The sequence below is a fragment of the Salvelinus alpinus genome, chromosome 19 (assembly GCF_045679555.1).
Source record: "Salvelinus alpinus chromosome 19, SLU_Salpinus.1, whole genome shotgun sequence".
Lineage (NCBI taxonomy): Eukaryota > Metazoa > Chordata > Actinopteri > Salmoniformes > Salmonidae > Salvelinus > Salvelinus alpinus.
In genome coordinates, this window is record NC_092104.1 from 35,925,373 (window position 1) to 35,952,782 (window position 27,410).

Sequence of the window (27,410 nt, forward strand, 5' to 3'; positions counted from 1 at the left end):
AAATTTGGGTTGCACAGAGGGGTTGGGTTAAATGCGGAAGACACATTTCGGTTGAATGCATTCAGTTGTGCAACTGACTAAGTATCCCCTTTCCCTTTTCCCACATTTGGGTTGCTGCAGAGCAAATCTGTTCTGACCCTTCCTTACTAAACATCTAACATTTTAATTCACTGATGAGATATTATCAGTGATTAAAAAACATCAAGGCCGTCATTAAATTGAATGATGGAATATGAACACGTAATTTTCTTTAAATAACTAGCTGTGCTGCGCTGTGTTGTGCTGTGCATGGATCAAGGTATATTATCTTATGAGCTACCGAGCCCAAATGAGATTAATTTGGTTAGAGATGAGAGATTTCTCTAAATGTTAGAACAAGAGCAGACTATTACTATAACAGATTGTATCTCTCTTTCCCTCTCTTTCCACCCCATCTCTCTCTCTCTCTCTCTCTGTCTGTCTGTCTGTTCATCTTGTCAAGTTCCATCTGTAAAAGACCTGTCAGAATGGCAATTATCAGTCTGAGCCTTTCAGTCTGCCTAGTTTTGATGTTTCTAAAATCAAGTTAGAGAACATTACACTTAACTGAGGGACATATCTTGTCTAAACATTTATACAAATTTTGCCATTTACACCGACACTCACCTTAATGACTTCCGCTAGAGATGTTATTGTTGTAGATCAAATATGTTCCTTGACGACAACTCCTCAAATTTCACATACATACATATTTTAAACACAGTTATTAGTCGATTGGAGCACACAACCCTCTTTGGATTTACTGACAAAAAATAATGTAGTTCAGTTTCAGCTGCAAGAGCCTTCAAAATGTTACAGTATGAGGAGATGACATCGTATGATCATGGACATCTGTCCAGCAGCCGCTTATAGATACCCGGGTCTTCACATTTACACAGGAAGTCTTAGTCATCCATTTGAACCGAGGATAAAGCCTTACGGAATCTGTTGAAATGTGTTAGCGCACCAGCCAATCCTCCACCCACACACACAAACATCTCAGGTAGAAAAAAAGACAGGCTTGATGCATCATTGGTTGAAGTGTGTTCAAGCCTCACATGGGCAGACAGGTTGAAGATGAGGAAGAAATTCTTGCATGCTTGAAAACCAACATTTTCTTGTCAGATAATATTCAACAGGTTAGAAGTACAAGAGCCAAAACAGTGAATATCTCATTCTCTGTGAACCCCTCACTTTAGCTCATTTCACCTTTTCCATCCATTTTAGAGGAATTGAAAACGTTCTATCTATGTAACGGCGGCTATGGGGAGCATCGACTAACGACCCCAGCTCGGTAGGAAGAGATGAACCCTGCTTGGGTAGAGACAAACGAACTAACACTGGCCACCGCTCCGTGAGTGAATCAACTGCAGTGTTAGTTTGGCCCGGTGCCCATAGTTAGCCTATAGCCCCAAATCCTATGCCTTTCGTATGTTTCTAATCAGGCCATAGTGATACTGCGTATTATTGTCATTGTTGTAAATGTGGAATTCCAAAAAATGATCTTTGATTTCACTTTGGCCTGCCTCTGCGGTTGTGTTTGCTGTGGGATTTTAGAACTCTGCGTTTGACATTTCCAGTCATGGCACTCTCTGAATTGCTGTAATGAAGTCGGCCCTAATTATTTTTTCCGATGGAACTCTGCCCCCAAACAGGACTCTAATTATGGCCCTGCTGCAGCTGCCTGACTGCTGCACATACACAAACATCCCCAGGGCTATGCACATCTGGTATTATGCTATAACTGACTGTGGGGGGAAAATGCTCTCGTGGTTATCATCTAAAATGACAACCCTTCATGTCTCCTTTGGACCAATGACAAACTATTTTAGATGTTGACAAACTAACTCTTGCGTGATTTAGGGCTTGGTTTCACACATGGTTGAATCATTTTACTATATTGATGTGTTTTACTGGCTTTAGTGACATGTCTTTTGAGTCTTAATGAGTGAGTTTTGAAAAGGAAAATCAATGCCTACACCCTGAAACAGAAAAAAAATACCAGTACTAATATTTTTCCAATTAAAATGGCCATTACATCTGTATGTTCAAAGTAACATGAAGGCAATGTAAATGAAGTATTGGTTGCCATCAAGTCTAACCATCTGTTATATCTGATCACAGAGTAATTATCTATCAGTTTCACATAAATACACCATTATTTAAGATTCCATTACCAAATTCCAGAAGGAACTGTTGGGCCATCATTAATTAAACAATACCGATACATTTTAGTAGCTTTGTTTACTCAAAAATTCTATACAAGGAAATAAATGTTTCCCACAGACATTTTTTTTGCGCTCTCTGCACTACCAGAAATCTATACCAGAAAATGGTTAAAAAGTCTACGCAATGCATCATTTAAAGTGCCTTCAGAAAGTTTTCACACCCCAAGAAAAAAATGAAACACTAATATATCTTGATTAGATAAGTATTGATCCCCTTGAGTAAATACATACTAGAATCACTTTGGCAGTGATTACAGCTGTGAGTCTTTCTGGGTCGGTCTCGAAGAGCTTTGCACACCTGGATTGTACAATATTTGCCCATTATAATTTTTTTAACGTATCAATCTCTGTCAAGTTGGTTGTCAATCATTGCTAGACAGACATCTTGCCATAGATTTTCAAGACGATTTAAGTCTAAACTGTAACTAGGCCACTCAGGAACATTCAATGTCGTCTTGGTAAGCAACTCCAGTGTATATTTGGCCTTGAGTTTTAGGTTATTGTCCTGCTGAAAGGTGCATTTGTCTCCCAGTATCTGGTGGAAAGCAGACTGGATCAGGTTTTCATCTAGGATTTTGCCTGTGCTTAGCTCTGGTCTGTTTCTTTTTATCCCCCAAAAACTCCCTAGTCCTTGCCGATAACGAACATATCCATAACATGGTGCAGCCTCCAACATGCTGGAAAATATGAATAGTGGTACTCAGTGTTGTTGTTTTGGATTTGTCACAAACATAATGCTTTGTATTCAGGACAAAAAGTTGATATATTTTCCACTTTTTTTGCAGTATTACTTTAGTGCCTTACTGAAAGCAGGATGCATGTTTTGGAATATTTGTAATTTAGGTTAGTATTGTGGAGTAACTACAATGTTGTTACTCCATTCATTAAACTCTGTAACTGTTTTAAAATCCCCATTGGCCTCATGGTGAAATCCCTGAGTGGTTTCCTTCCCCTCTGGAGTGACTTGGTGTATTGATACACCATCCAAAGTGTAATTAATAATGTCACCAATGCTCAACGGGATTTTCAGTGTCTGCTTTTTGTATTTTTACCCATCTACAAATAGGTGCCCTTCTTTGTGAGGCATTGGAAAACCGCACTGGTCTTTGTGGTTGAATCTGTGCTTGAAATTCACTACTTGACTGAGGGACATTACAGATAATTGTATGTGTGGGGAACAGAGATGGGGTAACCATAAAAAAAGTGAGTCCATGCAACTTATTATGTGACTTGTTAAGCACATCTTTACTCCTGAACGTATTTAGGCTTGCAATAACAAAAGGGTTGAATACTCAAGGCATTTCAGCTTTACATTTTATATTAATTTGTAAACATTTCTAAAAACGAAATTCCCCTTTGACCTTGTGGGGTATTGTGTGTAGATCAGTGGAACTCAGGCTTTAACAGACCAAAATGTGGAAAAAGTCAAGGGGTGTGAATTCTTTCTGAAGGCACTGTACTGTTTAAATGCTGTACTGCATTGTAAAAGAGAACATTTAGAACATCAAGACCAGAGGAACAAGATTGTATTGTTTTTCACTTCAAAAGTGTGATGACAATACAAATAGCAGCATGTATGTGTCGTATATGTGTATCCAGATGGATATGTGTTGTCTCAAGATTCTAATAACTTGCCAGACAAGAGATTCATTTATTTCATACAAAGCAACTCTATCACAGTCTATCACAGTAGCGGCGGAACGGGTCCTCAGATATTTAAATAAAATCTTCCTTGTTTGACTCACATTTAGCCGTAAGATAATTCATAATCTGAGCATTTACTCCATGAACGTTGTGTGTGACCCTGGCAAAGTGCTCATATCACTGTTTCCCCGCTAGCTAGCTGGAGGGCTGTACTGTGAGGACGCTATCAGACACTCCTTCCTAAACGGGGCTCTCTAGTTTGTCTGTGTTGATGGTCCAATTTTCCCAGGACCAGAGGGGCAATGTGGAATCATATAGTATTTTTAAGGGAAGGAAGACAATTTCCCTCTATCATCTGCAACGACATCAATTATTTATCAGTGTAAAAGTCGTGCAGTATTGTTATTCTTTGTGTGTTTGAATCATCAGGTAACCTGACTAGACTTTGTCTGCCTCTGCCCTGTTTTCTCTTCTCAGACAACACCAAGTGTATCTACTTTATTGACCTGTGCAGAGCGATCAGTCACAGCTCTTATTGCACAGACACCGGATAGATAATCAAATCATTTCTAGTCTGTTAAACACTGTCTGAGACACAGCCTTGGTCAACAACGGCAACATATTCTGGGAAGTGATGGCCTTTAATTGTTTTGTTGAGTCAATATCACCATTAATTGAAAAAGTTGACTTATCGTATCACAGTTAATACATTGACTAGAGGGCTAATTGATATTTTTACAGAACACAGAGCTCTGGACAAGATTGACCCTGCAAAGACTGGACTATTCTGAGGCAATTTGATGAGAACAGAAATACAGCGTGGGAGTGAATGGTGCACATGGAATGTACCTCAGTAAGTATGTGTATAAGGATACTGCGATGGAAACGAAGCCGTAAAACCATGTCCAGTACATAAAACATAAAAAAATATCAAAACATGCCACTTCAAAATGCACTGGACACAAAGATGAGAGATGGGGTTTGTATTTGTCTAACTGACTGAAAGCAAGATAAGTTAGAGACAAATATATGGGAGAAATATACAGAGATTTAAAAAAAATATATTTTAGAGAAAGGAGACACTGCCCTGAATAAGAGAAACAGTATATTTAAGCACATCAATCCATATCTGAGTACAAGCCTCAGGGCAAAGGATGTGATATAACCATATTAGATAACAATTACAGATAACAGTAATTGCCAATTCAATCTGACGTGTTGTCATCGTATGAAAATGAATGTCTAACATGGATTACTATGAAAATGTGCACCATTTCATGTTTATTGACAAAGACTGTTGAGGTGCAACTGATGGTGTGTGTGTGTGTGTGTGTGTGTGTGTGTGTGTGTGTGTGTGTGTGTGTGTGTGTGTGTGTGTGTGTGTGTGTGTGTGTGTGTGTGTGTGTGTGTGTGTTTGAGTAGGGGTGGGAGGTGATCCCTGCACAGTTTTGATTGTTATTTCAACAGAGCTTCTTAATTTTATTCGCACAAACAACAGGAAGTGACAGATGCAGTAGCTGGAGGTTCTAATACAGTTACCATCTGTTGATTTGACTTTTTTTCATACAGATCTAGGATCTTAATTTGAGCCAGTTTGCTACAGCAGGAAAATAATCTTGCAATAAAAGGAAATGAGAATTTTATGTGGATTATAATTAATGAAACATTTGTGTAGGGGTTGATACATTTTTTGTTAGCGCAAATCAAGTTTGAAAATTCAAAGTAAAAATTACAAACTTTAGGGAGAGGTCGAAATCTACACAATTGTTACCCAGAGGAAAACAGGGGAGGGTCATGCTTTTTCAATTACAGTCAGGGGGAGGGTTTAGTATTTTTTTATTAAGTCCAGGGGAGGGTCATGTAATTTGTAATCGATTAAATGTCATATTGCTCAGTGTTTGAGAATTAGTTGCTTGTTATATCTCGATGTGTGCCCATTGCTGCCTCTCATTCCTGATTCTCTGCTGGGCGCACAATATCAACTGCGCCTAGAGTGGTCGCAATCAAATGATCCATAGCTTATACTGTAGGCTATAGGCCAACACGAAGAGCATGCTCGGAGAAGCGCAGGGCAAAGTAATATTTCGAAGAAAATGTTCTTCCTTCCCGAGTTTTTGCGCTGCTGGGATGGTGTATATAAAACTAGGCTACACTGCATCATACACTGCAGTGATAGGCTTTCCCAATCATAAGCCCTGGCCTGGCCTGCCCTGGCTGTGCTGTGCTGTGTACCAGTGTCACTTCAGGGGTTTCTTATAACAACTTCAGGGGCTTCTTATAACAACAACAAAATATTGTGTCCAAAAAATGCTATATCTGTGGTGTGGACTAGGCCTACTGATGTCCTGTTCAGTTTGAGAGGGAGAGAGTGAAGATGACCGGAGGTAAGCTTGTTACTGCTGTATTATTAAACAATATGTTTTCTTTGCCCATAAGGAAGCTAATTATCAGAGTTATTGACCTCACAATAAGCCATGTTTACATCATTTACTATGAATTTGGCAGCCACAGAGATGGACAGCGCAGGTGCTGAAAGTAGGCCAATTTGAGATGGCTTCATTTAAAATGTCTTCATTTGAATTGTAATTTAGGCTACTAAGAACAAGAGGGGCTTTATGTTGGAACCTATTTCTTCCTATTCAAGAAAAAGATAAATAAGTTTGACAGACAAAATTATAGTCTACTATGCATATATTGTGTCTGCCAATTCCTTCAGTCACCATGCACTCCTTCAAATATCTCAGTGTCAGTGAATGGTTTGGTTAAGTGTTAAGTTAAAACCAGTGCTTGAATTGAGGAGTAATGTGAGGGTATTGTGGTCTTTGTTAAAGAAAATGTCTAAAAGCATAGGGCAACCCCTTGTTAGTTTAATATATATATATATATATATATATATATATATACAGTGGGGAGAACAAGTATTTGATACACTGCCGATTTTGAAGGTTTTCCTACTTACAAAGCATGTAGAGGTCTGTAATTTTTATCATAGGTACACTTCAACTCTGAGAGACGGAATCTAAAACAAAAATCCAGAAAATCACATTGTATGATTTTTAAGTAATTAATTTGCATTTTATTGCATGACATAAGTATTTGATACATCAGAAAAGCAGAACTTAATATTTGGTACAGAAACCTTTGTTTGCAATTACAAAGATCATACGTTTCCTGTAGTTATTGACCAGGTTTGCACACACTGCAGCAGGGATTTTGGCCCACTCCTCCATACATACCTTCTCCAGATCCTTCAGGTTTCGGGGCTGTCGGTGGGCAATACGGACGTTCAGATCCCTCCAAAGATTTTCTATTGGGTTCAGGTCTGGAGACTGGCTAGGCCACTCCAGGACCTTGAGATGCTTCTTACGGAGCCACTCCTTAGTTGCCCTGGCTGTGTGTTTCGGGTCGTTGTCATGCTGGAAGATCCAGCCACGACCCATCTTCAATGCTCTTACTGAGGGAAGGAGGTTTTTGGCCAAGATCTCGCGATACATGGCCCCATCCATCCTCCCCTCAATACGGTGCAGTCGTCCTGTCCCCTTTGCAGAAAAGCATCCCCAAAGAATTATGTTTCCACCTCCATGCTTCACGGTTGGGAGGGTGTTCTTGGGGTTGTACTCAACCTTCTTCTTCCTCCAAACACGGCGAGTGGAGTTTAGACCAAAAAGCTCTATTTTTGTCTCATCAGACCACATGACCTTCTCCCATTCCTCCTCTGGATCATCCAGATGGTCATTGGCAAACTTCAGACGGGCCTGGACATGCGCTGGCTTGAGCAGGGGGACCTTGCGTGCGCTGCAGGATTTCAATCCATGACAGCGTAGTGTGTTACTAATGGTTTTCTTTGAGACTGTGGTCCCAGCTCTCTTCAGGTCATTGACCAGGTCCTGCCGTGTAGTTTTGGGCTGATCCCTCACCTTCCTTATGATCATTGATGCCCCACGAGGTGAGATCTTGCATGGAGCCCCAGACCGAGGGTGATTGACCGTCATCTTGAACATCTTCCATTTTCTAATAATTGCACCAACAGTTGTTGCCTTCTCACCAAGCTGCTTGCCTATTGTCCTGTAGCCCATCCCAGCCTTGTGCAGGTCTACAATTTTATCCCTGATGTCCTTACACAGCTCTCTGGTCTTGGCCATTGTGGAGAGATTGGAGTCTGTTTGATTGAGTGTGTGTACAGGTGTCTTTTATACAGGTAACAAGTTCAAACAGGTGCAGTTAATACAGGTAATGAGTGGAGAACAGGAGGGCTTCTAAAAGAAAAACTAACAGGTCTGTGAGAGCCGGAATTCTTACTGGTTGGTAGGTGATCAAATACTTATGTCACGCAATAAAATGCAATTTAATTACTTAAAAATCATATAATGTGATTTTCTGGATTTTTGTTTTAGATTCCGTCTCTCACAGTTGAAGTGTACCTATGATAAAAATTACAGACCTCTACATGCTTTGTAAGTAGGAAAACCTTCAAAATCGGCAGTGTATCAAATACTTGTTCTCCCCACTGTATATATATATATATATATATATATTATGGACCTGATTATATAAAGCGATCTATAACAACGCTTTAGTCCGCAATGCTTTGTGCTAGAAACAAACTCTAAAATTCCAGGGAAAGACGTGACTCCGATACATATGGGATATCATATGGGTTTGTCTGTATGACATTCAGAGGCTGCGCTACAACCTTCTATACCTGAGGAGAGAAAACATTGACTATGCTTGGGAAGTAATGTGTGATTCTGTCACTATCAATCAGTTGCGGTGCGTGGGTAAAATCACTAGGGAAGCCGACATTTTTGGACCACTAAACAATTATTGATTTTGAACCACAGTTACCGCAAGTCGCAAAGAAAACAAGAGCTGCCTCCACTATTCCAGCACCATTTCAACTTCAACATTTCAACATCATCAAATCACCTCTAATTAGTCTAATACAGTGACAACTAAAAGATACCAAAAACAATTTAGTCCAATCAACTTAAGCTAAATATGTGGCTGTCCATGGTTCTGTTTTCTGTGTGCATGTGTGCGTGTGTGTGTGGGTGCGCGTTCATGCAAGTAGAAAAACATGTTGACTCACCCTACTTGTAGAGAAACACCAATGCCATCCTCCTCTCTTTCATGTTGACGAAACGGTCTATCACTTTGTCATACAGTACACGCTAATATTTTTTTTTACCTGGCTAAAACGCTTGCTCGTTAGCCTAACTTCTGTTCATGGGCATCGTTAGCTAGTTAACATTAGGCTTCTACATCTAGCTACATATTGAACTTAACTTATATTGAATCGCCTTATAATCATTGGCCAGTATGGAGAATTAAGTAAAACCACAAGTCCAAATCCCTATCTCTATCCATGGCTAATTTAGGAAAAGGTCTATTTTAGCTAGCTAGTCACCGGAGGACAACAACAGAAGGAGATGAAACAAATCAAGTTTTTCTGTCAATGACATATGCTCTCAATGGGATTTGATAGGAGTGATGCCAAGCTGGCTTCCCTTGACACTTTTTTTGGTGCGCCAGGACCATTCACAGTTGTTTAGCCCACAGCTGATTGGCTAATGTTTTATACCTTTTTATCAAGAAAGAACAAAAGCTCGCTGGCTTCCCTTGTCTTCAATGCTACAGGCAGCAACAATGTGATACTCGTTTCGACCAGACAGCATCAGATAGACGGCCTATACGTAGAGAGACAGAGGGGCGCTGTTTTGCTCGCGCGGATGCTTTCTCATGTGAGAAACATTCAGCCTCTTGCGAATTCAAGGAAAATTATGAAACACAGAGAGGAAAGTTCAATTATTTTTTAAAAAGTCAATATTTTATTGGTCCATTATTTGGGGAAGCCTAGCTTCCTTCGGCAACCATGAATACACTCCACTGCTATCAATTGATATTCAACATTTCAACAGGTGATTAAACAACATACTAACTCCAAATCAGTCAGGAGCAAGCCAGGTAGCCTAAGAAGGAACGGAAGTGAATTATTTAGGCAATATTATTCATATTTCAAGGCTATAGCGTGTCATTGAAGAAATAAATTGTGAAGGATTTGTGACACGCTACAGGCTGGATGTAACGGCTGATTTCCTCCTCTTCGTCTGAAGAGGAGGTGTAGCAGGGATCGGACCAAGACGCAGAGTGGTAAGTGTCCATGTTTTAATATAATCCACTGAACACGACAAAAAATACAAAATAACAAAGTAACCTAACCTTTTGTCCGCCTCCTTAACCGCCCCCGTGGCCTCTTACGAGCGGCGATCCTCGCCGCAGACCTTGGCCTGGTAACCCCAATAAATGGGCTCATAGGACTGAAAGGCACCTCTGGACTGAGGGGCAGTTCCGGACTGAGGGGCAGTTCCGGACTGAGGGGCAGCTCCGGACTGAGGGGCAGCTCCGGACTGAGGAGCAATTCCGGCATCGCCGGCGTGACAGGCGGCTCTGGCGGCTCCTGGCTGGCTGACGGCTCTGGCGGCTCCTGGCTGGCTAGCGGCTCTGGCTGGCTGGCTGGCGGCTCTGGCGGCTCCTGGCTGGCTGGCGGCTCTGGCGGCTCCTGGCTGGTTGGCGGCTCTGGCGGCTACTGGCTGGCTGGCGGCTCTGGCGGCTCCTGGCTGGCTGGCAGCTCAGACAGCGCTGGGCAGACGGGCAGCACAGACGGCGCTGGGCAGACGGGCAGCTCAGACGGCTCAGGACAGACGGGAGACTCTGGCGGCGCTGGAGAAGAGGAAGGCTCTGGCAGCGCTGGACAGGCGGGAGCAACTGTAGAGAGAAAACGGAGAGACAGCCTGGTGCGTGGGGCTGCCACCGGAGGACTGGTACGTGGAGGTGGCACCGGATATACCGGACCGTGAAGGAGTACAGGAGCTCTTGAGCACCGAGCCTGCCCAACCTTACCTGGTTGAATGCGCCCCGTAGCCCGGGCTGTGCTGGCGAACCGGGGACACCATGCGTAAGGCTGGTGCCATGTACGCCGGCCCGAGGAGACGCACTGGAGACCAGATGCGTTGAGCCGGCTTCATGGCACCTGGCTCGATGCCCAACCTAGCCCGGCCGATACGAGGAGCTGGAATGTATCACACCGGGCTAAGCACGCGTACTGGGGACACCGTGCGCTCCACCGCATAACACGGTGCCTGACCAGTACGACACCCTCTCTCTCCACGGTAAGCACGGGGAGTTGGCTCAGGTCTCCTACCTGGCTTAGCCACACTCCCCGTGTGCCCCCCCCAATACATTTTTGGGGCTGACTCTCGGGCTTCCAACCGCGTCGCCGTGCTGCCTCCTCATACCAGCGCCTCTCTGCCTTCGCTGCCTCCAACTCCGCCCTGGGATGGCAATATTCCCCTGGCTGAGTCCAGGGTCCTTTGCCGTCCAGAATCTCCTCCCAAGTCCATGAATCCTGTGTCTTCTGCCGCTGCTGCTGCTGTCCTTTACCACTCTGCTTGGTCCTTTGTTGGTGGGTGTTTCTGTAACGGCTGATTTCCTCCTCTTCGTCTGACCTAAACATAGAAACACATAACATAGACTGCCCACCCCAACTCACGCCCTGACCATACTAACTAAAGACAAAACAAAGGAAAATAAAGGTCAGAACGTGACACTGGAAGGAACACTCAGCATGTAACAACAGCACTTCAACAACATGCCTATACATTTCGCATTTAGACTACATAAAATGAAATGTAAAAAAATATGACTTAGAATGAAATAATCATGAAATGAAAAATGCCTTATTAGGCTATACAGTGCCTTTTGAATTCACTTTTAGAAACATGAGTTTGGCCAGTCAGGTTTGATGATCATGCGGTGAACTATGCATGCCTAGTTTGTTCATTTATATTCCCATGCCCTAATCACTGTCAACAGAAATCTATTTTTGTTACATCAATATCATGGAATAAAATAGAATACATTTGAAAATTATAGTTTCACCCTACCTGATGATATGCGCCTGCTGTGTTAAAAAACAAATGGCTTTTTCTCAAATTCATTGATGATCAGATACTTCAGTTGTAACTGGTTCTGTAAATAAGATCATAGTTTCATGTAGTGCTTTTATTATAATTGAGATCGTTTCACCCCTACCCTTGTCCGCAGTGGTCTGCATTATCCACAACCTTCTGGCTACTTTGCCATGTAATGCTTACAAAACAGTTTCTAAAACTGCATATCTAAGGCTCTGGTCTGTCATAAGAGTGAGGTTAAATGGCATGTTCTCTGCTATCCACTTTATGTTTTAATTGTTATTTTGGGTATAGGGGATGGTCACTAGATTTTTTTTCAAGCGTTCATGGAGGATCGAGTAAAGATATATTTTGCTGAAGGGAGGGCCATCCATTTTCACTTCAGAGAAGTCATAATTTCTCCAGGTATCATCATTATAAATAACGTACAGTCCCTTAGAAGCCTTTTTAAACCTTGAATGCACTGCAAGTTTGCTTTTCTGCTCTGCAGGAAAATTCCTGCAACAACAGGATGATCAAATTAAGATATGGCATCTGTATGCATACAAAATAAATGAGTCATGACTATGCACTATACTGCGAACATGTATAATCGTGTATGATTTGACAGCTACCTCAAGGTGAAGGTTATAAGTTAAATAATGCATGGGAAGACGATGTAGAGAAAGCTGTCAACTAAAACCAATAGTAAATCACAATATACTGAATATTTCAGCACTAACTAACTAATAACATCACTGACAGTATCACATTATGTAAACCTACATGTGATAGATCTATTGATTTTATGAAAAGACAGATAATGACATTGTCAGTAAGTGTCTCCAAGCCAGTAGGCTAGCATCTTCTGCCGAGAAGAATGCCAGGTAGCCTATAGCCTAGTTAATTTTGAATTTATTTTGAATTAATTTTTTCGCACCAAAGAAAATAAGTAAAAGACAAAACAGTACAGATAAAAAACTGGAAAAAACGGTGTGCAGGTGAGGTTAGAAGCCCAAAGGTAATATGAAAACCACACCACAAATATAAGTTTAAAAAATAATGTCTTCAATCAGTTGTACATAATGTACTCAGTAAACAAGAAAACAAGAAAAAACATATTTGATTGTGTGTGTGTGTGTGTGTGTGTGTGTGTGTGTGTGTGTGTGTGTGTGTGTGTGTGTGTGTGTGTGTGTGTGTGTGTGTGTGTGTGTGTGTGTGTGTGTGTGTGTGTGTGTGTGTGTGTGTGTGTGTGTGTGTGTGTGTGTGAGTTAGGCTACATGGTGGAGATTATTGGGTAGTTTGGTTCATAAAGCTGACCCCCAGTCTTCGCTTGAAGTTATTGAGAGATGATGAGGTTTTGGCAATGTGAAGATAAGAATTCCAGAGTATGGTACCTCTGTATCTGATAGAGAATTGACTATGTGAGGTGTGGCAGTAGGGAGGGTGAAGGTTATCATAGTGTCTTGTGTTATATAGATGGATTTCAGAAAGAAAGAATCTGGAAGAATCCATTGAAGGGTTTAGGTAAACTTGTCACGAATCCCGCCGAAGGTGGTTCCTCTTCCTGTTCGGGCGGCGCTCGGCGGTCGTCGTCACCGGTCTACTAGCTGCCACCGATCCCCTTTTCTGTTTTAGTTAGTTTTGTCTGATTTGTTACACCTGTTCCTTGTTTGGGTTTTGATTTGGGGTATTTAAACCAGGTATGCCCGCCTGCTTTTGTGCGGGCTTGTTTTTCTGTTCATGTGGTGTGTTTCGTGTCTACTATTTTCTCCGGACTGGTTGGTCCTGTTTTTGGACTGATTTAAAGTGATGCGCCTTAGTGTTTGGCGTTACCGTTACTTTTGGTTCTGGATTAAAAGATCACGATTGAACTACCTCTGCTCTCTGCTCCTGATTCCTCCACCCACTACTCCTCGAAGCCGTGACAGAAGCCCGCACCAAACCTATGGAGTCAGCAGGAGCAGCGACCACCCCTCTTCCATCAATGGAGGAGCGCGTCCTCCATCATACGGCCATCCTCCATCGGATGGATGATGATCGGTTCGGCGATGGACCAAATGATGGAGAGAATGGAGCGATGGGAGAGGAGTGGTCTGCCTACTTCACCACCAGCTCCTCCACCGACGACGCAACCCACTCCTCCTCCGGCGATGTCTGGTCCCAGCGCGTTACGTCTCGCGGAGCGCGAGATGCCAGGAGTTTTTGCTCCAGCTCGAGCTATACCTGGCTACCGTTCGTCCGACTCCCTCAGGTGAAGAGAGTGTGAGCCTCCTCGTCTCCTGCCTGGCGGGTAGAGCCCTGGTATGGGCCAACGCAGTCTGGAACGGCCCAGACTCGGCTCGGGACCACAACCCGGAGTTCACCTGCCGTTTTCGGGCCGTGTTCCACCACCCTCCAGAGGGCCGAGCGGCGGGTGAACGACTGTTTCACCTCAGACAGGAGACAAGGAGCGCGCAGGACTTCGCGTTGGAGTTCCGGACCTTGGCCGCTGGTGCGGGGTGGAACGACAGGGCCCTGATGGACCACTACCGGTGCAGCCTCCGGGAGGACGTCCGCAGGGAGCTAGCTTGTCGGGACACCACACTCTCCCTCGACGAACTCATAGACTTGTCGATCCGGCTGGACAACCTACTAGCTGCCCGCGGGCGTTCAGAAGGGGTCCTGTCAGTTCCACCTCCCAGCCCTCCTGCCCCAACTCCGATGGAGTTAGGGGGGGCTGCATCAAGGGGGACCGGAGGAGGAGGCACCTCCTGCACCTGCTGTGGTCGGAGAGGACTCACTTCCGACCGGTGCTGGAGGAGCTCGTCTGGGAGTCGAGATGGCAGGTGGAACACTTCTCGGTCACCCCAGGTGAGTCAGCACCAAACTCACCCAGAGCTCCCTGTTGGTCACATGTTTTTATTAATTTCTTTCCCTGCGTTTTCTCCCTCTCTCCAGCATAAGGCGCTAGTCGATTCAGGCGCAGCTGGGAGTTTTATGGATCGCGGTCTCGCCCGTAGGTTGGGGATTCCGTTGGTGCCGATAGATCCGCCCTTCCCCGTGCACTCCTTAGATAGCCGACCGTTAGGGTCAGGGCTGGTCGGGGAGGCCACGGTTCCACTGGACATGGTAACGCAGGGGGATCATAGGGAGCGGATCAGTTTCTTCCTTATCGATTCACCTGCATTTCCAGTGGTGCTGGGGGTTCTCTGGCTGGCCAGTCACAATCCCCGAATTTCTTGGAAACAGGGGGCTCTCCAGGGGTGGTCAGAGGAGTGTTCAGGTAGGTGTATAGGAGTTTCCTTCGGTGCCACGTCGGTGGAGAGTCCAGACCAGGTTTCCACTGTGCGCATTCCCTCAGAATATGCCGATTTGGCTATCGCTTTTTGTAAGAAAAGGGCGACCAAATTACCACCCCATCGACCGGGGGATTGCGTGATAAACCTCCAGGAGAACGCTGCACTTCCCAGGAGTCACGTGTACCCATTGTCACAGGAGGAAACGTTGGCTATGGAGACATATGTCACGGAATCTCTGAGACAGGGGTACATTCGGCCCTCCAGGTCACCCGTCGCCTCGAGTTTATTTTTTGTGAAAAAAAAGGAGGGAGGTCTGCGTCCGTGCATTGATTATCGAGGTCTCAATTCTATCACAGTGGGGTTTAGTTATCCGCTACCTCTCATCGCTACGGCGGTGGAATCATTCCACGGAGTGCGTTTTTTCGCGAAACTGGACCTCAGGAGCGCGTATAATCTGGTGCGTATTCGGGAGGGAGATGAGGGGAAAACAGCGTTTAGTACCACATCTGGCCACTATGAGTACCTCGTCATGCCGTATGGGTTAAAGAATGCTCCAGCCGTCTTTCAATCCTTTGTAGATGAGATTCTCAGGGACCTGCACGGGCAGGGTGTGGTGGTGTATATTGATGACATCCTGATCTATTCCGCCACACTCGCCGCGAATGTCTCCCTGGTGCGCAAGGTACTTGGGCGACTGCTGGAGCATGACCTATACGTCAAGGCTGAGAAATGTGTGTTCTCCAAACGAGCCGTTTCCTTCCTGGGTTATCACATTTCCACCTCGGGGGTGGTGATGGAGTGTGACCGTGTTAATGCCGTGCGTAATTGGCCGACTCCGACCACGGTAAAGGAGGTGCAGCGGTTTTTAGGGTTTGCCAATTACTACCGGAGGTTTATTCGGGGTTTTGGCCAGGTGGCAGCTCCTATTACCTCACTGCTGAAATGGGGGCTGGTGCGTTTGCGGTGGTCGGCCGAGGCGGATGGAGCTTTCACCCGGTTGAAGGCAATATTTACTGAAGCTCCTGTGTTGGCGCATCCGGACCCCTCTTTGGCGTTCATAGTGGAGGTGGACGCGTCCGAGGCTGGGGATGGAGCCGTGCTATCACAGCGCTCTTGCACGCCACCGAAGCTCCGCCCCGCGCTTTCTTTTCGAGGAAGCTAGGTCCAGCGGAGCGAAACTATGATGTGGGGGACCGGGAGTTGTTGGCTGTGGTGAAAGCCCTGAAGGTGTGGAGACACTGGCTTGAGGGGGCTAAGCACCCTTTTCTCATCTGGACTGACCACCGCAATCTGGAGTATATCCGGGCGGCGAGGAGACTGAATCCTCGTCAGGCTAGGTGGGCCATGTTCTTTACCAGATTCAGATTCACAATCTCTTATAGACCAGGATCCCTCAACACTAAGGCCGACGAGCTGTCCCGTCTCTATGACACTGAGGACCGGTCCATCGATCCTACTCCCATCCTTCCAGCCTCTAGGCTGGTGGCACCGGTGGTATGGGAGGTGGACGCGGACATCGAGCGGGCGTTACGGTTGGAACCTGCGCCTTCACAGTGTCCTACCGGTCTTAGGTACGTGCCGCTTGGTGTCCGTGATCAATTGATTCGGTGGGCCCACACACTACCCTCTTCGGGTCATCCAGGTATTGCGAGGACAGTGCGGGGTCTTAGGGGGAAGTAATGGTGGCCCACCTTAGCTAAGGACGTGAGGCTCTATGTCTCCTCCTGTTCGGTGTGCGCTCAGAGTAAGGCTCCTAGGCACCTGCCTAGAGGGAAGCTACAGCCCCTCCCTGTTCCATAACGGCCCTGGTCTCATCTGTCGGTGGACTTTCTTACCGATCTTCCCCCATCTCAGGGGAACACGACGATCCTGGTCGTTGTGGACCGTTTTTCTAAGTCCTGCCGTCTCCTCCCGGTGCCTGGTCTCCCTACGGCCCTACAGACTGCGGAGGCCCTATTTACCCACGTCTTCCGGCACTACGGGGTGCCGGAGGACATCGTTTCTGATCGAGGTCCCCAGTTCACGTCCCGAGTTTGGAGGGCGTTTATGGAGCGTCTGGGGGTCTCGGTCAGACTGACCTCTGGTTATCACCCCGAGAGTAATGCGCAGGTGGAGAGTGAACCAGGAGGTGGGTAGGTTTCTGCGGTCGTATTGCCAGGACCGGCCAGGAGAATGGGCGAGGTACGTCCCATGGGTTGAAGTGGCACATAACTCACTCCGCCACTCCTCCACGAACATGTCGCCATTCCAATGCGTGCTGGGCTACCAGCCGGTCCTGGCTCCGTGGCATCAGAGTCAGACCGAAGCTCCTGCGGTGGAGGAGTGGGTCCAGTGCTCTAAGGAGACCTGGAGGGCAGTCCAGGAATCTCTCAAGCAAGCTAGTGGACGGCAGAAGAAGAGCGCTGACCGCCACCACAGTGAGGCCCCTGTGTTCGCACCAGGGGACAGGGTCTGGCTCTCAACCCGAAACCTGCCCCTCCGCCTGCCCTGCCGGAAGCTGGGGCCACAGTGTGTGGGGCCATTTAAAGTCCTGAGGAGGATAAACGAGGTGTGTTATAGATTACAACTCCCCTCTTACTATCGTATTAACCCCTCGTTTCATGTGTCTCTCCTCAGGCTGGTGGTATCTGGTCCCCTTCAGGAAGGTGAGGTGCCGGAGGTCCCTCCGCCCCCTCTGGACATCAAGGGGTCCCCGGCGTACACGGTACGAGCTGTTCTGGACTCGAGACGCCGGGTGAGGGGCCTGCAATACCTCGTGGACTGGGAGGGGTATGGTCCGGAGGAGAGGTGCTGGGTACCGGTGGGGGACATTTTGGATCCATCACTACTACGGGATTTCCATCGCCTCCATCCGGATCGCCCTGCGCCTCGCCCTCTGGGTCGTCCTCGAGGCCGGGGTCGGCGCGCTGCGGGAGCCGCGCGTCAGGAGGGGGGTACTGTCACGAATCCCGCCGAAGGTGGTTCCTCTTCCTGTTCGGGCGGTGCTCGGTGGTCGTCGTCACTGGTCTACTAGCTGCCACCGATCCCCTTTTCTGTTTCAGTTAGTTTTGTCTGATTTGTTACACCTGTTCCTTGTTTGGGTTTTGATTTGGGCTATTTAAACCAGGTATGCCCGCCTGCTTTTGTGCGGGCTTGTTTTTCTGTTCATGTGGTGTGTTTCGTGTCTACTATTTTCTCCGGACTGGTTGGTCCTGTTTTTGGACTGATTTAAAGTAATGCGCCTTAGTGTTTGGCGTTACCGTTACTTTTGGTTCTGGATTAAAAGATCACGAATGAACTACCTCTGCTCTCTGCTCCTGATTCCTCCACCCACTACTCCTCGAAGCCGTTACAAAACTGTCTGGGAGGTAGGAGTATTTGTAGATGAATGTGCATAGTTGGCGTACATTAATGTTGTAAATAGACAAGTTTCTTAAACAAAGGTGCAGATGGAGCCAGGTAATTAGAGGAGGTGGCTAGTCTTGCAAATGTATTTTGTATGATGAGTAATTTGTGTAGGTACGAGGCATATGTACTGGCCCAGACAATATTATAGTAAATGAGATATGGGTCAATTAAGCTATAGTATAGAGTTAGGACACAAGCCTGATGAACCAAACCACTAATCTTTCTGATGATACCAACAGATTTCATCACTTTGCTACAGACAAATTGAATATGATCTTTCCAGGATAACTTTTCATCAATTAGAACTCAGAGGAATCTGGTGGATGTGACTTGTTCCATTTCATTCCCACCAATTGAAATTCGGGCTCTTTTTAAAAAAAACAACACTATTTCTTATTCTTACTAGTGAATACAATAAAGTTGCATTTTTGTAACATTTAAAGATAATTTGTTTATCTGGAACCATTCGGAAAATGTGGCCTTACCTGAGTTTGCTTCATTAATTAGTGAATCAAAATTATTGTGTGATAAAATCAAATTGGTATCCTCAGCAAAGAGAATGTGAAGTACGATAGAAGACACAGCAGCAAGGTCATTGATATAGATTAGGAATAACAAAGGCCCAATTGTAACCCTGTGGCACACAACATGATATCTTGGCCCTGGTAGATGCACAGTTATTTGCATAAACAAATTGTTCTCTATCATGAACATAACTATGTAACCAATTAAATGTATAATCATGAAAAACGTAATAATGCCATTTAGAAAGTAATATTTCATGATCAACCGTGTCAAACTCTTTGGATAAATCTAAAAAGATGCCAAGAGCGTATTCATTGTTGTTAACGACTAAAGATTTTATTCACAAGTTGCAGTAGTTTTTACGGAAACCATATTGGTGCTCATATAGAATACAGTGTTGATTTAAATGTTTCAACACACCAATTTTTCTAGTCCTAAAATTGGGCAATAATTTGTAAAAGATCTTGGATTCCCAGATTTATAGAAGGGGATAACTTTGGCAATTTTCAAATCTTCAGGAACAATACCTTTTTTAATAGATTTGGTGGAGATATACGAGGAAGACACTGATTTCACCAAAGAGTAACCAATCTCATCATGACCTGCTGCTGATATCTTTAAGTTACCAATTACCTCCATCACCTCCACTACATCAGGAGGATCAAACTGAAGCAGAGAAGGGAAATGCCACTTAACGTAATCCAAGGGATTTCCATCAGTTTTCTAAATATTCTTTGACAAAGAGGAACTCACACGCCCAAAAAAGTTATTAAATGCACATGGAATAACATCAGGACCACTATAGCCTATATACTATAGCCTATATAGCCTATATTTTTGTGATTCACTTGAGTGGTACAAAATTGTTTTTCAGCTGTGATACGGCAGCGCCCCTTAGTGGTAGGTTACTTCTAATACACTTTAGGGACCTGGAATGTATTCATTCTGCCCATTCTGATGCAAAACGTTTCTCATACGAAAGCAAATGGAATTTGTCTAATATAAACTTTAATTTAGCTCTGTTTTGCTTTGTTTGGTTCTTAAACGGTAAACAATTTCCGTAATGAATACACCTCTCTTATCTGGAGAAAAGAAACGCGCATTGCGCAGGCGTTGTACAGACGAAACAACGGAAGAGGTCACTTCAGCATGAGTAGCTAGGTGGACTACCGACCATCGTTTTGATTTCTACAGAATTAGGCTACCTCTCTTTTTAACTTCTTATCTGAAACGGCGGTACCCTTCTTTCTATTTACACTTGGTTGTAACGTAGGCTACAGTAGGCTAATTATCGAGAGAATAAACATTGTAGCTGACAAGGCGGGCGCCATCAGTGTAGCATTTCTCAATAGGAAATGATACAATCGGCTGCCAATGTAACAGAACAATGCAACATTTTTAAGCAAGAGTGATACTTTTGTTTCCTGTAATTTAAAGCAAAGATGACAGCTCGCAACAGTGTAACACATGGAATACCCAACACTAATGTCAGGTACTCCAAATTAGCCAGTGATGATGACGGCTACATTGACCTGCAGGTAAGGGCTTGAGTGCTAGAATGGGCCTGGTAGGGTTGAAATGGATTTCTCGAATCTATAGGCCATTTGAAATGAACTGCCCATGGCAATTATGGGAATCTATCATCATCATCATCATCATTATGTAACTATAGACATAGTCCAATATCGTTATTGCGTCAATCAACCCTGTATATGGAATAATGTTGTAATATCAGTATTGGAAAAAGCTTTTGGGATGGTTTGGTGAAACACAAATTACAAAATGTTTGATATTCTGTAGTATGTTGTTATTAAGTAATGTTTATCCCCCCAGTTCAAAAAGAGCCCACCCAAGGTCCCATACAAAGCCATTGCACTGGCCACTGGCCTCTTCTTGATTGGCTCTCTGTTAATCACCATTGGAGCCCTCCTATTGGCAGGATACTTTGAAGTCACAGTGAGTATGACAATTAAGTCTATTTGTACATTCCTGTCATGTTTTACAACAAATACATTTTCACACAGTTAACTTTGACACATTCTAATGTGTTCCTTAGAAAATCTATAAAATATTGATATCTGTCTTTTGTTTCAGCATGCTGACCGGACTATGCCTGTTCTCATCATTGGAATCCTGGTTTTCCTTCCTGGATTCTATCACCTGCGGATAGCTTACTATGCATCAAAGGGCTACCGTGGTTACTCCTATGATGATATACCAGATTTTGATGACTGAGCCACTCTTAACTGAGAGTCATGTGTTATTTTCATATAGCGTTGTTGAATACAGTAATAAGACAGGGATCTAGGTTAGTCCTAAAGCAGATGTCCTTTGATGTTTATGTTAATCATAGAATGTCTTAACTTTTTGTTCTTTGACTGAATTACCACCATAGTTCATTATGATTGATTACTATATTTAGTTTAGATATGTTTGTGTTATTGTTTCTAACAAAGAACATGTTTTTTAGTTGACGGATCAATTGGGAATGTGTTTCTAGGATGCATTTTTTTTCAACATATAAAAGAGAAGGATGTCATTTCTGTGCTGATAAAATACTTAGCTGTGCTGTGGGGGAGGCATGAGTTGAATTTATTGTCCAACTGATCACTGTAACCATAAACAGAACCATGAGTTTGAGACATTATGGCTGAACTTGAAAGTTGACTGTTTTTCTGTTGAAATGTCACTTGTGCTTTCCTGTAGGGTTTGCTGGTAGGAGTATCTTATGCGATTAATGCCAATCCTTTGATCTCCATATGCTGTGCTGCTAGGCCTGTGAGAGTCAAGAGGGAAAAGTAGTCACGCAACAATACAGAGCTCAAAGTGTCTGGTATAGATATCTACTGACTAAGTTTGAGAGGCATTGCCACTGGCAATGAAGCCAGGAGTGTATCCATATGTTGAAAAGAAAGGCAATTGTGGTTGTGCACCAGCTCAAATAAAGACTCATAAACAACCATCTTCACTTTTGTGTCAACTCACGCCCCCATGTGGTGTTCCAAAGTTTTCTCAGCGGGGAAAAAACAAACCCAATATTCTACAGACAACCATTGATGTTGTCTGAACCAAATGTTTCTAAAATGTAAGATCTGTGTTTCTTTGAGAGCTATTATTTGACATATTTGGGTAAATGATGCTACTGGTAGAGTAGATGAAGTTTTGCCGAAATCAAGCAGGTAGGGCGTTGCCACTAAACTAACCTCATCAGGCTATTGCGCACAGGCTATTCTGTGTTTGGGAACGAGATTACCACTAAATGAGGGCCTCTAGGACCAGTTTACCCCAACGACCTTAGACCCCAAACCATTAAAAAAATAGTTGTTGGAGGGACATCTATTCATATAGGAAAACTATCCCACCCATATTGATTTAAAAAAAAAAGTGATGTTGTGAAGGCATTTTGTTGTAACTTTGTGGGGCAAAGTATTTCCCCCTGTAATAAAGCCGTTATTCATCAGTGCATCACGGAAAGAGACATGAGAAGAACAGAAGCAAGGCATTTTGAATTAAATTTGGACCTTTATTAAAAAATGTATGACTGGGGGCATAGGCAACATTACATTGTCATTGTTTATGGACGTGTCCCGTTGTATAGCATGTGTCTTTTGTCAGGGTCTCCAAAACGTCCTCTCCCACGGAAAAGCGCTTTTGTCTGGAGCGCTCAAACGGAGTGCATATCTTAGGGAGGAGGAGGGAGATACGAGGAAGGAAAGAAACCGCGAGGAACGTGGTGCATGAATAGACGACTATACTATTACACGTTCTCCGTCGTTGTAGGGTAGAACTGAGAGGTGCACATCATTTGGGGATTTGTTTGAGCAACGCATTACTTAAATAAATGTGCTTAATGGATTCAGGTAGTATTTTTCTACTGCTCCTTTTTACTACACTTTGGATAACTTTGGACAAAGCTGCAAGAAGGAGAAAAATTGAAATATGCTCGGAAACGTTCAAATTATTATAAACCAATCTAGGCACTCCTTAAGTTTTTCTCTGTCGTTATATTGGATTTAATGACTTAGAATAGAATGAAATACTGCTACAGCTACATCTAAACGGAGCTTTTCCTATCTTCACTCTTGTTGAGTCAGCACCTATCAGGGGCTCGTGAAAGACAGTTTCACGCTGTTATAAAATATGCGAACACCTGCATTTTTAAGTCAAACGTATCAAACTTTAGAATAACCAATGAAAGCCTAAATACGTCAACTGCTGAAAAAAGCAAAGGACCCGATGGACTGATTGTATTCTGGTCAACTCAGAGAAGTGCCTCAAGCAAGGTAAATCGACTCCGCCACATCCTACATGTGAATAACAGTTTATGTGAGTTACACATGTGGTCCACTTTTATTGCAAATGTACATTCACTTATAATAGAATATACTTTTTTTTTCACAAACACACATTTCACCCTTTTTTTAGTCTAGACAAAGATTCCGTTGTAGCTTTCTACTTTTGTCTCAAGTAGCCTATTCAACCTACAGTTAAAACAGTCTGACAAGCAGAATATTCCCTGAAGTGCATTGTGTTGACGTCCGTTCTTGTTGATCATTTTGCTCTAGACATGTTGCTTTATGATTACAGGTTGAGGTGTGATTTATTTAGCGTGCGTTAGCTTTTAAGTGTACGTTTGGAACAAGGTAGATTATTCATAGCCTTTCGTGAAATTAAGATTAATTAATGCATTAAATGAATGCATACTGAGAACAATGTTCAATCACAGCAGAATGGTCATTTTGTATTCAGGTTGGGTCCCTTCCCAGTCCATGTCAGACAATAGAGGCACCTGTTTTTGTTGTTGTTGCCTGATATGGAGACTGACATGGGGCATCCTTGTAAACAAACCATCTAGTTACTCTAAAATAACAATGACTTTCAGATTTATTTTCTGATATATGATGTTATTCCTATTCTTTACTTATTTACTGCATTCAGATATCAGCCTTGATGCCACATATTATATTTTTTCTTTATGTTTGAAAACTGATCAATGAAAACAGCATCTGCTACTAAACCCTCCCATCCCCCAATGTGGATAAAGGCAAAAACCCAACAGAATATGATGCATATTTGCTTACACTACTCCATAATGAGTCACCAGTTCAATCCACACTTGGTTATTGAGACTGACTTCATTCTGAAAGACCATGTATTGTGTCTTTCAGTTCTTCTGTTTGATATGTTTATGAATTACTTATACTGGATATCCTCACTTGGACTGTGGCAATTCATGAGTCATGACACAAGGGCATCATTGATGCTAAATAGTTCAGTTATCTACCATGGCACTTATTTCATGATATAGTAAAGTGTCCATTGTATCAGTGATGTTTTTTTATTGCTGATTTTGTAGATTTTAATTGCTTACTCAGGTGACCAAAGTCCAACTGTAAAGCTCAGTTCATCCATGGGCCTTAGTGATTTACCGGACTCTGTGGTTCTATGTTCTGCACAGTGGAGGCTCCTCAGAGGAGGAAGGGGAGGACCATCCTCTTCAGTGAATTTCATAAAAATAAAAATAGTGAAACATAAAAAAAGTTATCCTTTTTTAGATAAAACTGTACTGACTATATTCACGTCAACAAATATCTGATTAAAACACAGTTTTGCAATGAAGGTCCACAGTAGCATCAACAACACCCTCTAGGGTAGCACAATGGTGTAGCCAGAGGACAGCTATTTTCCGTCCTCCACTGGGTACATTGACTTCAATACAAGAAATTATGACAACTTCGAGAGGACGTCCTCCTACCTATCAGAGCTCTTGCAGTATGAACTAACATGTTGTCCATCCAATGAAAGGATCCGAGAATTCATCTAGTACTGAAAGCATAAGCTACAGCTAGCTAGCATTGCAGTGCATAAAATGTTGTGAGTAGTTGACTCAAAGAGAGAAAGGACAATAGTTGAACAGTTTTGAAGAAAAAAAAAATCTTCAAAAATGAAGGAGAAGCAGCAGAGAGAGAGAGAGAGAGAGAGAGAGAGAGAGCTAACTATATTTTGTTGTATTTTAACTTCTTAGTTTACCTTTCACTTATGTAGCTAATGCAGCTAATTTAGCCTACTCAACAAGCTGACTCAAACAGAGAGGAATGCTACTTAATGTTAGCTAGCTGGCTAAAGATATCCAACACAGCAACTCTTCCAAGTCAAGGTAAGTGTTCAGTTTTATTAATTCATTACCACTGAGGCCCGGTGTAACTGCTGTACGGGTGATCAGGGGTGTATTTATTCCACCGATTCTGTTGCAAAATGTTTATTAAAATGGAACCAAACTGAATTTGTCCAATAGAAACTCTGTTTTAGTTGCAAAATGGAACGTTATTATTTAGCATCGAGGTGTAATAAAGCAAGTTTTTGTTTCTTGCTCGGATTTGATACAAAACCGCTTAGAGTTTTGAGGGAAAACCTAAAGGAGATTAGAAAAAGGGAGCAAATAAAGACCTATTCAGCTGAATGCAGTGTAAAAGGCACCATTGTATAGACATGGCCATTTCAATCTGCAGTGTTGTTGGAAACTATGAATGTATTTCTCAGTCGTAGATGGTAAGAGTTGACTTGGTGAGGTATAAATGAACCTCCAGAACCAAATGGGTTCTTTAGTGTTATTTTAGCTTTCTTTCGATCAACCAATACATTAGGGCAGCATCTCACTTTTGTCTCTCTCCTTCTTCTAACAAGGCCAATGTGGTTATTGGGTGTGAAGTATTCTAGCTCAGGTGCAGCAATCAGCTATCTATGCCTTGAGACACTTCATTTCACATCAATGCAGTGGTTGACCCTAAATGAAGGTTTGCATGGCCACCAGAGGTCATGGGGTGGGGCAAACTACTCTAAAGGGCTGGTTGAATTAATGGAGGATGTCAGTACACAAGATGTAGAGGGTGTATCAGAGGGAGTTTGGATATGAAAAAAATAATAATAATCCAATTCACACATGCGTACAGTACAATACACACAAATATAAGCACCAACCAAATTATTATTATTATTATTAATAATGGGTCTCAATGATGACAGACGTATCCATCTCTTCTCCCTCCCCACTACACTAAGTTACACCTTGAAAGAAGAGTTTGGTCTCTATACTCGCTAATTCGGTCAGTAAAATGTTGATTGTTGGTCTTAACCCTTTCCTTTTATGAAGTCATCTGGTGGGATGTGCAGTGGATGAATTCTTTATTTGCTTAGGATTTACTAGTAGGTGTGTTCTTTCTTTGCACCTGCAATAGGTCCATCAGTTCCCCCATCAAACACAGCAGGCCTGTTCTGAGGCCATGGCCCAAGCAGGATTAACCAGGATTACTAAGAAAGTAATACAGCTGCTTATCAGGTCCGTCTCTATCACCAACATCACAGATGGGCCTTGGCCGCTAGGCCAATAGGATATTCTTAGTATGTATTACCAAGTGTGTGAACGTAGAGAGTTAGTCAGATGGATAGTGTCGTGTTCGATTGTTATGAGTTTGATGTACACATTTGCGGTTTTGTCTGGGTGCGAATTCGGCAAAACTTTTTTGGGGGTGGTGGGGTTTACTCTCAGTGGGCTTACTACTGGCCTGGCCTGGCCTGGGGGGATAATTTCCCTCCATGTTTTCACCTCTTTACCTCTTAATGCAGGGCTCTTCAAACTGTGCTGCATCCTACCTGTGAGATCCAGCTCAGCCCTGTCCGTCATTTGCTCCCTTAGCGCTACTGTAAGTGTGTGCCATACACGCTGTGCCAAATTTAGATGGGATAAACCATCCATGTTATTTATAATGCCATCAAAATGGCAAGCATCCCTGTAAACAGAACAATCTGGCAGGTTATGGTACAGTATTTGCTGACAACTGTTTACTGAGGAGAAGACAACAGTCTTGATAGATTATGGATTTATGTATGATGGCTCTCTCACAGGGGATGGATGGAAGGTTTGGTATGGTATGGTACATTTGTCAGTTAGATCAATGGCTGTCACTCTGCTATGGCAAGCAGTGCTTAATAAACATTCCCCAACTGTTTGTAAACGCATATACAGGACAGCATGCTGCTGACAGATGCCCTTTATCTTTGATTTCTAATTCGATTACACTATTAAGGTTGGGAGCAGCAGTACTGGATTAGACTAGGTGTTCACAAGGGTGCAGTCCAAAGTCATTTGTCTCATTGAAGCCCAGTAAGAGATGCAACTATTCTTAAAGGTGCAATATGCAGAAATCGCTCCGCCATTTCCTGGTTGGCCTAATTTCAGTTTAAGTGGCAAAACAAGCAGTCATTGTGTAGAGAATAATGATAATAATAATAATAATAATACCATCTAAACTGCTCGGACGAATATTTTCCATTTCAGCTGTTTGAACTTAAGAACGGGAGCACATAGAACAGATCTACCA

General features: G+C 43.4%; 2 protein-coding genes across 3 annotated transcripts in view; both read left to right on the forward strand.

Annotated features, from left to right (window-relative positions):
* Positions 1 to 20,124: 20,124 nt before the first annotated feature.
* LOC139545462 (transmembrane protein 230-like) lies at positions 20,125 to 21,992 on the forward strand. The gene is made up of 3 exons (XM_071353254.1): positions 20,125 to 20,570; positions 20,866 to 20,988; positions 21,127 to 21,992. The coding sequence occupies exons 1-3, from the start codon at positions 20,475 to 20,477 to the stop codon at positions 21,265 to 21,267; spliced, it is 360 nt and encodes a 119-aa protein (XP_071209355.1). The 5' UTR covers positions 20,125 to 20,474; the 3' UTR covers positions 21,268 to 21,992.
* Positions 21,993 to 22,128: 136 nt separating this feature from the next.
* LOC139545461 (uncharacterized) overlaps positions 22,129 to 27,410 on the forward strand; it is a 40,211-nt gene continuing 34,929 nt past the window's right edge. For both annotated transcript variants that reach the window (XM_071353252.1, XM_071353253.1), the window contains exon 1: positions 22,129 to 23,315. The gene's annotated coding sequence lies outside the window, so the exon portion shown is untranslated. The remainder of the gene's footprint in view (positions 23,316 to 27,410) is intronic.